General features: G+C 39.6%; 1 protein-coding gene across 5 annotated transcripts in view; it reads right to left on the reverse strand.

The window, feature by feature from the left end:
* tjp2a (tight junction protein 2a (zona occludens 2)) overlaps positions 1-12698 on the reverse strand; it is a 109132-nt gene that overhangs the window by 96104 nt on the left and 330 nt on the right. The window contains exon 1 of one of the 5 annotated variants that reach the window (XM_055632501.1): positions 1278-1415. The exons of 3 other annotated variants lie outside the window; for them this stretch is intronic. Coding sequence is in view for 1 of the 2 variants with exons in the window: in XM_055632499.1 (XP_055488474.1) it covers positions 770-790 (21 nt within the window). In the remaining variant the exon portion in view is untranslated. Of the gene's footprint in view, positions 1-769; positions 989-1277; positions 1416-12698 lie in introns of those variants that run through there. One more of the 5 variants, XM_055632499.1, reaches the window with a different exon arrangement.

Genomic DNA, 12698 nt, shown 5'->3' on the forward strand with positions numbered 1-12698 from the left:
CCATTAATTGTTTTTCCACAAACAACAGAAGAGTCATGCGAGTTCTTCCATTGCTAACAGATTTTCTTAAACATGGTTGAAAGATCAGGGAAAAATGTTAACTATTTCTATCCCAATCTAGACTGACTATCTCAATTTTAAAAAAGATTAAAAATGTGCTTAGAACGCACACAACAAACCTTCAACACTTGTGTCACTAAACATTGGACGCGATGGCAGCTTTGAGTCACAGTCAGGAGTTTTTAAGGCAATAATGTCATCACGTGTTAGCTTTGTCGTATCCCACTGTTCAGATAAAATCCAATCTTACAGAAGGCCTTATTGTCATCGTGCCTCTTGGAAAAAAACTTCCCGATTAACCCCAAATCTCTTCACAACATCCCCCAATTGTTGATCTTCCAAGCCTACGTATATTGCTCGAAAGTTGATTTAAATAAGATCCACGCCAAAATCATGGACCAATAGAAGTGGATATCCGTTGATCACCGCGGAATTTTGGGCTGAAGGGCCCGTTTAGTAGAGTATTTAGGTTCCATTTGACATTTCATTCTATACACATTATTTCAGTTGCACAACTCTGATGACTATCAGTCATATTATCCCATGAATGTTTTCCCGCAGTTTCTAAATTTAAATGAATGCTAAAAGAGTTACAGCTTTAAGAAAACTGGGTGTTTAATAAAGTTGGATTGCAGAGGGAGGAGGGTGTAGAAAAAAACAAAAGGACGAAGGAATTCAGCTACAAAAAAAAAGATGCGATTACAATCACCTCTGCTCTTCTGACGGGCATTTTTTTCCCCAGTTGAAACGATGGTGGGTGGATGCCCTGTTGCCTTTCACATCGATGCGGGCTGGGATCCGCAGAAACAAGCGTTCCTTCCCGAAAAGAGGAGCGTGTGAGTTGGGTGAAGATGTCCTGACTATTGCACTGCGCTGAATGAGTTTCCCTGAAAGTCGCAACACTCAGCTGGTTGTAACATTCTTACTAAACCTTCAGGGCCCATCACTGTTGGGAGGGGGGGGAAGAGAGAGTGAGAGAAATAAATAAATAACTCACGTCACAAGACTTTGACCGCATGGGCCCACATCTAAGATGTGATTTTAAATTTACAGGCGATATAGATCGCATGCTCTATTTGAAGTTTTTGCAAATAGTCGATTCGTGGCACCTTCTTCCTCGCCCCCCTCTCTCTGTGCGCAGAATGGAATGCTCCACATGCAGCCAACGCCTGAGCCAATTTTAAAAGCTTTTTTTGGAGAAGGATTCACAGTCTCACCTTAAAGGTATTCGCACTGACCACTAGCAGCGCGTCAATACTCTGAATCGGAATGGCTGCGGGTTGAATTCCCTCTCCTGAGAGACTCTTGAATGCACAATTCTAGCATAGTACAGTATTCCTACTGTGGTGCTGAGGGAAATAATGTTCTTCAGGCAAGGTGTTGGATTGAGCCCTTATTCCAAACAACAGGTGGAGGAAAGAATAAGAGTCTTGTCCCGACTAACTTTAGCCCAGACAGGAAACACACCAGAAAACTCAAATAATAAACCCGTATTACCTGTTCATCTGTTTATACTCGCCCACTTTTGTTTTACTCTTCTTTTCCCATTGGCGACTATTTATTTGTCTGCCAAGGCCATTGCATCTTCAGAGCACTCTCACTCTCAAAATGTATTTCACTCACTTTTTTTAGTCAACTGTCCTAACCCCTCAATGAGATTGCATACATTTAAAATCAGATAATTTTCAGGTGGGAAATCTTGGGTTTGCTTTGCCACTAAAGGTTCTATATGAACATTATCCAATGGTGTGTTTTTTTTTTTTACAAACAGCTAACAGGTGTAACGAGGACAGGGAGTCCCAATCAAAAAAGGAAAACTATGTCCGAGTGTGGGAAGTGGTTGCTGGTTGTCAACTCAAGCTGATGAAAACCACAAATGCCGAAAAAAAGGATGTGGTGAATTTGTTGAAGTTGTAACAAAAAACTTTCATCCAGTGCTTGTTAAGAAGGGAAACAATAATAAAAGGGCCAATTACATAGTTTATTCAGCATCTGTGAACCAAAAGGAGGGATTACATCTAATGTTTGGGGTTATCACTACAATAGTCACTAATATAGCCGCTGAGAAATTCAGGATAAACTTTCCCCTCTTTGCCTCCTCCCCCCACCCCACTATGTTGGTAACATGTGATATTGAGACAAATAGTGAAAGTGTGTTTTAGTATCTGCTGGATGATTGAGGGAGAAAGAAAGGGAAGGAATTGGCAACACAGGAGATGCGGAGGAGTGAGACAAGATTCAAGTGGACAGTGTGACATGAAGAACCAACATTTTCTGGAGTCAATAGAGATTTGAGTAAAGAATTTAATTGGACGTTGGTATATATAATAAACTAATCCAAAATGGAATCAGAGACTTGGACACAGGCATTCAGGCTGACAGTCAGAGGGTGGTATGGAAAGAGTGTCTGTTGTCTTTCTGAGTTGTGTTTCTGAGATGGTAAAATGAGGCCCTGTGACACTAAATCAAGAACAAGTGCATTTTCCTGGCCAATATTTATTGTGCAAACAACACCAACTGGGAGACACAGCTGCAGTTTGAAATATGGAAAACCGCACAGCATGCTGTGAAATAATTTAGAACTTGATAATTTATGGATGATATGAAGTTTAAATAAAACATGAATCACCTTAAGCTTTAAAAAATGCACCTAAGAATGCTAGCAATTACATTATCAGGAAAACTTTGTAATAAATGTTTAACGGAACTCGGCTAATCAAAACCTTGAAGATATTTAGCTAAGCAAGTCCACAAAATCAATGGTACCAGTGCGACTGGTGGACTTTGTTCAAGGACAGTGGACAATGAAATTCTTGCAACAAGCAAGAATTTCATTGTCTTATCTGGGACACATACCAATAAACTCTCTTGACTCTTGACTGAATTTACAAAAACACATCTAGGCAAGTCTGGGATTATTGACTTGGCCCTCATCGAACATTGACAAAGACTTGTTTAAACAAAGAATGATAATGACCACATCAGGTACAACTGACGTAAGAGCCACTTTCAGTATTGGTCAACATCACTATATATATTCAGCTAAATAATATTTAACTTAGTTAAACCCTTAGATAAATATTGATACCTTGAGTAATTTTGAAAAAAACAGCGTATAAAAAGAAAATCTGCATTCAGCTTGGATGCTTTAGTAAAGTAAAGAACTCATTTTTTTTTGCTCATTTTTTTTAATGCAAATTCAAATCAGTTTTCCAGTAAAAGTATTTAAGGAAAATCTGATTTTATTAATGGATATCTTGTATTATAACCACATCTAGATAATCAAAACATCTCTTAATTCCAAATATGATGTATTCTATCATTGTCATGTTACAATTTTTTGCTGCTAAAGATGTGTTAATGTTACAACCATTTGACTTGAAGTTGCAGATAACAGCTAGAAGATAGTAAATGTTATGGACGAAAGAAAGTGTACAGAATTTACCAGCTGTTGGTTACGTTGTTTCTTCAATAAATCATCAGCCTTTTCTCTTTCCTCTTGTAACATTCAGTATCTGTTTATGAACCCCACCTCAGAACGCCAAAGAGATATGTATCATGGAGAAATCTAAAAGTCTAAAATTCAAAGAAAAAAAATGCTAACTGGTAAAAAAAAGATGTACGTGATTCTGACAGTCCAGGATATTTAATGAATAAATTCTCAGACATCTCAAAGTATTTATGGAGTTTCTTTATCAAGTATTTGGGGTCTTTCAAAGATTCAATCTACTGAACAAAGAAATGTATCCTATCTTTAGCAGTTGACTATAGCTGTAATGTGAATCCAAGTGCTGAACTCGTTATCCAGGGGAAAATCCAGCCTCTACCCCAAGCTCAGGTTCTCTTTGATTTCAGCGAGGTGTCCTAAATTCAAACTCATTAATTGAATCTCCAGATGGAAGCACTGGGGTTTAAAGCATTAAGGTGTGTGCATGTCACTGCCCAGTATGATTTCATGGGGCATATGGTAATGGATGCATGTTGCATGCGCTTTACCCAATATACCCAAAGTTGTTGAAGCTGCTGCAATGTTTGAGTGATCAAAACACTGGAAGCCCGAGAAACATTCTGAAATTAAATCACAATGAACAAAGTTCATTTCTTGGTTGCAAGTTTTCTGAAAGGATCTAAAACCATTAATAAGCCATACATGTCACAGCGGATAATGTCGCAATGTCTCCCTAACCTGCAACCTCTGCCACTAAAGATTGATCTACAGCTATCAGCATCTAAGATCTTTCAATGTACATAAGGAATGGCTGAATATTTGCATACAGCAAGCTCCCGCAAATAAGGCGTAATGACAAGGCAGTCTGCTGATATTGACATTAATTGTGTTGTTTCCCAGCAGTGCGTCCTGTAGGATGCCCAATGACTGAACAGCACAAAAATAAAGGTCAACAGAACGACCCTATTGTTCTTCATCACAATAGTGCTTGAGTTTTTTTTTAATATAATGAGGAGATTCTAGAGAAGATAACCAGGTCTCAGTTTAATATCTAAAATGGCAACACCTTCTTAAGCCTGGGAAACTCTGGATTTGATCCAGTTAAAAATCTGCGAAAGCTACTGGGATTCCAGGGATTTCTGATCAAACACCACACCACTGTTATTTACCAGAGAACTATATATTGTATTGAGAAAAGTAGTTTGATTAATAGACAGGCATCCAAAAAAGACTTGAATATTCAGACAGTAAATGTTGCAGATGCTGAAAATCTGGAATAAAAAAATTCAAAATGGTGGAAACAATCAACAGGTCGGGCAATATCGATTAATCTGGAAACAGAATTGACGTTCTGGCTTGAATTGAAGCATCTGATACATTAGCAGCTTTTTGCTCAACAGATCATGCCTAACTACAGTTTCTGTTCATGTGCACCTACTCTAACCTCATCTACTGCATGTGTGATATGGTGTGGTCCTGGTGTGGCCTCCTTTAGTTCAGCGAGACCAAGTGTGGATTTGGTGATCATTTTGCCGAGCACAGAGTCATAGAGTAATACTGTGTGGAAACAGGCCCTTCGGCCCAACTCGCCTACACCTGCCAACAATGTTCCGGCTACACTAGTCCCACTTGCCTGCGCTTGGTCCATATCCCTCAAAACCTGTCCTAGTCAACATGTACCTGTCCAATTGTTTCCTAAATGATGGGATAGTCCCAGCTTCAACTACCTCCTCCGGCTGCTTGTTCCATACACGCACCACCCTCTGTGTGAAAAAGTTACCCCTCAGATTCTTATTAAATCTTTTCCCCTTCACCTTGAACCCATGTCCTCTGGTCCTCGATTCCCATATTCTGGGTAAAATACTCTGTGCATCTACCCGATCTATTCCTCTCATGATTTTGTATACCTCTATAAGATCTCTCCTCATCCTCCTACGCTCCATGGATTTGAGACCCAGCCTACTCAAACTCTCCCTATAGCTCATATGCTCTAGTCCTGGAAACATCCTCATAAATCTTTTCTGAACCCTTTCCTGCTTGACAATATCTTTCCTATAACATGGTGCCCAGAAATGAACGCAATATTCTAAATGCGGTCTCACCAGTCTTGTACAACTGCAGCATGACCTCCCAACTTCTATACTCAAAACTCTGACTAATGAAGGCCAAAGTGCCAAAAGCCTTTTTGACCACCTTATCTACCTGCGACTCGAGCTTCATGGAACCATGCACTTGCTTGTACTCCTAGATCCCTCTGCACTACAACACTACCCAGAGGCTGATCATTTACTGTGTAGGTCCTGCCCTTGTTCCACGTCCCAAAATACCACACCTCACACTCTCTGTATTAAATTCCATCAACCATTCCTCCACCCACCTGGCCAATCGATCCAGATCCTGCTGCAATCATTCACAAACAACTTCACTATCTGCAAAACCACTAACTTTTGTATCATCAGCAAACTTGCTAATCTTGCCGTGTATGTTCTCATCCAAATCATTGATGTGGATGACAAACAGTAATGGGCCAAAACCATACCCTGTGGCACACCACTAGTCTCATGCTTCCATTCTTAGAAGCAACCTTCCACCATCACCCTCTGCTTCCTTCCATGGAGCCAATTTCCACCAAGGCCTGCTGGATCTCCCTTTTGCTAACCATTTTAACTCTCCTTCCCATTCCCATACTGACCTTTCAGTCCAGGCCTCCTCCATTGGCAGCATGAGGCCCCATGCAAAATGGAGGAACAACACCTCATATGCCTTTTGGGTAATGGTATGAACATTAAATCATCCATTTTTAATCAGATGTTTGCACACTCTTGAGTAAATCATGTTTTGAATCATAAAAGAGGTACAGACTCTGGCACAAGGTCCTCAACCAGCATATTGCTACCAAAAGCGACAGCCCAGGGCAATCTGCTTACTTTGCATGGTACTGCTATTTATCTTTACACAGCAGCAGTTGAGAGGAACTCGGAGTGCATGCCAGCCAATCTAGGTGTGAATGTTAGGAAGGAACTGCATATGCTGGTTTAAACCAAAGACAAACAGGCAGGGTCTCGACCTGAAATGTCACCTATTCCTTTTCTCCAGAAATGCTTACTGATCCGCTGTGAATATTATCTGGGACCATCATGAGCCTTTTCCACACCAGTCCTCTTCCACAGTTGCCAATATAAATATTTCCAAGCAGGCGGCTATAGCTGATTCACAAAGTGAACAGTACCTGAAAGTGTTGCCAATTCACTCACACCTAAAAGTTGAACTGAACTTGCACAGTAGGTGCAGCACAGTTCCCATGGCCCAATGCAGAAAGTGTTTTTAAAAAAATGAAACAGGTGGAATACGTGTTCTTTTAAACACTTACATTGAGGTTAACTTATTTAAAAAAGAGACCCAGATGGTATTGAACATTGACACTGTGTTTGAGGTGTCACAGAGTGGTGTGGGACAGAAACAGGCCCTTCAGCCCATTAAGGTCAAACTGACCATTTATACCAGTTCAAAACTAATCCCATTTTTATTCTCTCCACATTCACAAACTCCACCCATATTCTACCACTCACCTACAAACCAAGGACAATGAACAATGGCCAATTAACCTCCCAACTTCCATTTTTAGGACTTGAGAAGAAACTGATGAAAACCTCTGTGCAAACTCTTCACATGCAGCAACTCAAGTTAGGATTGAACTTGCTGTGAGGCAACAGCTCTGGTGAAAGGTGCTGAATGCTAAAGATAGATTTTTTTTTAATGCAGCAAAGTCCAGAGGTTATTATTCTAAGTCATTGTCAGACAATATATTGACAAATCACAGCCAGACTTTAACACAAACCACCTGCACCTATTTTCTATGTTTCTAATACAGTTGATTGAAACAGTGGGTTGCATCTGGGACTGAATCACAGTTTCTATAGTCCTAATCATAAGGAATTGATGTAGTCAGAGCGACTCAGTGGGAAATACCCTTGATTCTGAGTTAGAGTTTGGTTGCTTCATGTTTCTTCAACAGAGACTTGAGCATATAATCTGCACTGACGCTGCATTGTGGGATCAAAGGGTTTCTGCATTGTCAGATGAAATATTTATTAGGGATGGGCAGCAAATACTGGGGACTGCATATCCATTCATTTTGCACATTTCTGGGAATCTCGGCCAACTCCTGCTCAGTCACTGAATGCTATTAAGGGAACAGACCAGGAAATTGCCAGTGGGGCTCCAGCTAATAAATCTGCAACTTACACTGCCATCCCTATTGACTTGCTGACACTTATGCTGATAAATGTCTGCATTTGTTTATGGAAATGCCAGCAAAACCCATCTAAACTTGCCACTGCCCTTTGTGGGAGCTTGCTATGTACAAATTGGCTGCAACGATTTCTGGATTATTACAACAATTACAGTTCAACAGCTGCTTTTGAACGCTGTGAAATTCACTAAACAAGTCCAGTTCTTAAAATATTGTTGTTCATTATCAGAAGTAGTTGGAACAACAGTAGTCATTATATTTTTGCAATTTGTCTAAGACGAATGAGCTAAGTCTTGCCACACTATTGGCCTACTAATTATTACAGGGAGACTACATTGCTTGGTTATATTTCTGTTAATATGTCGAAAGATAATTTAATGAAATCACATGAATACAATTTGTTTAACATAGCAATTCATAAGACATACAAACAAAATTAGGCTATTCGGCCCATCGAGTCTATGCTGCCATTCGATCATGGTGTATCAATTTTTCCACTCAAATCCATTCTCCTGCCTAAATTTCCAAAGATAGTTCAGCGCTGCTATAAAACAACAATTTGGCAACGAGCTCTACAGGTATGCATGAAAATACTCGTACCGCAAGGTTGTTCAAGAAAGTAGGTTTATGGAATATTAAAAAGAGAGAAATTTAGGAAGGGAATTCTAGATTTGGGAATTGAGACAATGTTGCCAATAATGTTACGTTCAACTTCAGGGAGATTAAGAGCCCAGAATTGGAGAAATACTGGGATCTTGGAGAATTGTAAATGTTGATATCTTTAGAAAGGTAGAGGTGCAACTACTGAGGGATTCATAAACAGAATACGAGTTTTAAATATTGAGATGTTTGCTGGTCCTAGTACTGGTATAGGAAAATAAAACATGGAAGTCATTCTGGGAAATTAGGCTTGCAACTCAAATGTACAAGGTTGATCATTAGATTATCTCAATATATTAAAGCAATTCAATAATGGAATTATGACTGAAAGGATTTTGTGCTGTGAAAAGGTAAGCAACATTATTCTCTGTACAATGTATATTTAAAAGGAAGACTTGCCAAACACCGGAGACAAATAAATTGTAGACCATGAAGCAGATGGGAGGAGACTCCTATGAAGCATAAGAGTGGTAGCGACCAGCAGAGGAATACTGGCATTTTATTAAATATTTTTCTAGTGTGGTCGTGAAGTATAGTTATGTATTAAGTACAGCAATGTGTTTGCACATAATAATGTCCCAACGACAGCATTGTGATAAAGATCAGACAATTTGCAATGGTGATGTTTACAGAGAGAGAAACATGGAACTTACCTGGTGTTCTTTAAAATAATGCCATGGAATCTTTTGCATCCATCCAAAAAGACAATTGTTACACTGAGCAGCTACCATGTCTGCCCTCTACTAGTACATGAGGTGTTGAGTGACTGCTCTCATTTTGATGCAGGATAGTTGACGGTCATTTTATGAGCGAGCCTTCTACTGTTGAAAAGTGAAACTCCTTACTGCAAATTAATTATGCAGGTTCTCAGTAAGTGTGTAACCTGGCTCGATATTGCTTAAGTCGTGGCTGAGGATTCAATAGCTGATGAACACTATTGAGAGAGTGCTGCACAATCTGTAGTGCCACCTTTCAAATGACATGTTAAAGCTAGGCTTTTCCCTCTCAGGAGGTTAGAAAAGATCATATAACAGTATTTATCATGGCCAATATTTATCATGGCCAATACCATCAAATAATCAAGGATCTAGTCATTATCTCACTGCTGTATGCAGTTTCTGGTATTGGTTTATTGTTGTCCCATGTACAAAGGTAGTGAAAAACATTGGTTTGCATATTATCCAGCCAGACCATGCGAAACGTCAGTGCAACATTAGAGAAAGCAATGTAGAATATAGTGTTAAAGCCACAAAGAAAGTGCAGACAAAAAAAGTGCAAATGCTGAAACAAGGTAGGTGGAAAAATCAGGATACATCCTTAGAATTTGAGAAATTCATTCAGGGGAGTCTGAGGGTGGGATAGGATGAAGTTCTCACCAAGGAGTTGTGGAGGGAGTGGTCTCTGGGGAAGGCAGAAAGGGGTGGAGATGGGAAGATGTGACTGGTGTTGTGATCATGTTGGAGGTGATGGAAATGTCAGTTTGATGGGTTGGATACGGAGGCTGATGGGGTGAAAGATGAGGACCTTGGAAATTCTATTCTTGTTCCATCTGGGGAGAGGGGGGGGAGCAAGAGCAGCAATATGGGACACAGAGGACACATGGGTGAGTGGTCCATTTATGACAGAAAGGGGAAAACTACGTTTTTTAAAGCAAGAGGACATCTTAGATGTACTAGAATAGAAAGGCTCACATTGGAAACAGATGCAGCGGAAATGGGGGAAATGAGAATATGGAATAGTGTATTTTGGGTGGGAGGAAGTGTAGTCCAGATAACTGTGGGAGTTGTTGGGTTTATAGTAGACATATAGTAAAGTGTTAAGCTGGAGGGAGAGATATGGGCAGAAGGGAACAGGGGGAGGGGAACGAGTGGTAATAAAAGGGAAATGGGGTACCTGGAGAATAGAGCAATGCAATGGGATGGTGGGAGAAATGTGTGCACAGCAGGATGAGGCGACCTGGGTTGGAGGGATGGGAGGGAAGGTGAAAGAGAGGGGATACAGGGGAGCATTACTTCAATTTAGATAATTCAATGTTGCAAACTATCCAAACAGAATATGAGGTGCTGTTCTTCCAGTTTATATCACTATGGCAATGAAGGAGGCCAAGGACAGGGAGGTCGGTATAGAATGGGAGTTAAAACGGTTAGCAATTGGGTCCCCCAGCAGGCCTTGACGGGCAGAGCGCAAGTGTTTGGCAAAAGTCGCCTAGTCCACACTTAGTCGCTCCTCATCTTTATCCTCATTTGTCACACCCCCACATCTTTTTTCCAGGATTCTTCCCACTGCTTCCCATTTGATGTTTGCTCAATTTTTACTGTTATTGGAGAAAACTGGGAAAATTATGAAATAGTTTGCTTATTTATTAAAATATTGGCACGACTTCTTCCGTTTTCATTTTATAGCTCCAAGCATACCAGGATAGAGAACAATCTTTAGTTTTGACCTTTTTAGAACCAGAACTTCAAGGGGAGTTCAACAGTCGGCAGTATCCTACCACACATTTACCTGGTGAAAGCCAAAACTTCCACCTCATTACTGAACAGGATAGGCGTCAATGGAAAATAATAGTCTACTATTGGTTGCTAATGTGCAATCAGCATTTTAACACACCTTCTATGCAAACTTGCTGGTGGAACAGAACTTGTGCATAAAAATTGGAGTAATCAAACAAAGGCAAGCACATAGCAAATAAGGAACACCATGCACAGTGACCAGTACAGGCTGTCCCTGGGTAACGAACAGGTTCCATTTTTGCTGACGTCCTTGAGTAGATTTTGTCCATAATTCGGAAAATACACAAAAATCACTCGATGTGGTAACTATAACACTGCAGTATTGTAATGAATGGCATGAAAAAGTGATAAGAAAGAACAATGACTGAAAGTTGTGATAAAGATAGAAAACTAGTTCTGCCGTTTGTAGGAATTAAAGTATATGCAAACATTCGTCTTTTGAATTTAATAAAGTTGTGGGTGCTCCCTCATATGTATGAGGGTCCATCAGTCAGGCATTCACAAACTGAGGAAAACCTGTAAGTGAATGACTAGGGAAGTTAAATTTAAGCAATGATAGTTAATGGTTATGCCTTTTTTCATTTGGTTTAAATGTATATTATCAAATACAACAAATTGCCTTTATTTTGTGTCTTTAATGTTATAAACCATCCCCGGCACCTCAGGGGAAAAAAACAACCACATTTGACAATGAACAACATAAGGAGATGGGCATGGTAAATGACTGGGCCAAAGAGAGATGCTTCAAAAAGAATCTTAAAGAAAAAGGGAAAAAAAAGTTTATGTTTAGTGCAGGAATTTCAGAGCTAAGTTGCAGGCAGATGAAGATATTAATGGAGCAATAAAAAATGTGGATGTGATGGAGTTAGAAAGGAGTATGTCTATTTTTGTACACCAATTTTAAATTTTGCTTCGTAATGCTGCTGATAAGAGCCTTGAGTTATCTCACCGCGTTACCTTAATTTTCTGATTGCACATGGTATGGAGATTCACAAGTAGATAAAGTATTTCTAACGTTGAAGCAAACCTAACCATAATTTTGGTTGCAGACAAAGTAGTCCAACCTTTGCACCTCCATTATTCCCACTAGAAGTGCATCAAAATAAAGTTGTATGGATCTTGCGTACACATAATCAATATACATACCACCTTCAAGAATACAAATCATAAGATTATAAAATTAGAAAGTGTCTTGCCATCAACAGAAAACAAGATTTTTAACTAAAACTGAAGTATAAAGAGGGTCCCAGCCCAAAACAACACCCATTCCTTCTCTCCAGAGATGCCGCCTGTCCCACTGAGTTACTAGAGTCACTAGCCGGGTAGACTGAAATCACAGAATCTGCAAGAGTCAATTTAAAATCACTCACTACATAAATTCTGAACCTTTCCTTTTGCTAGTTATCTGCTCATTATCAGACATTTCATTGTAAAAAAAAAAGGCAACAGGTTTATGAAAAGCCTGAAAATACTGCAAAAAAAAAATCAAACCAAATGTTGAGAGGAATTTGCAGGTGTTGTGTTTTTCACCACCTCTTGGTTAATGGAAGTTCATTATATTACAAGGCACAAAACAACAAGCATCTTGCTCAACTTCTATTTCAAAAAAGTTAATCTTAATGGGTGTGACCAACTGTAACTCAGGAACCTTTGCATTTGCAGTGAGACCATTTGCAGACTCAGGTTACATGTATTAAAAAACTACAAGTAGTTTTTAGCTAATGGATGTAATGTAAGCAATAAGCAAAATTGAGATCTGTATTAC

The sequence above is a fragment of the Leucoraja erinacea genome, chromosome 3, assembly GCF_028641065.1.
Source record: "Leucoraja erinacea ecotype New England chromosome 3, Leri_hhj_1, whole genome shotgun sequence".
Taxonomy (NCBI): Eukaryota; Metazoa; Chordata; class Chondrichthyes; order Rajiformes; family Rajidae; genus Leucoraja; species Leucoraja erinaceus.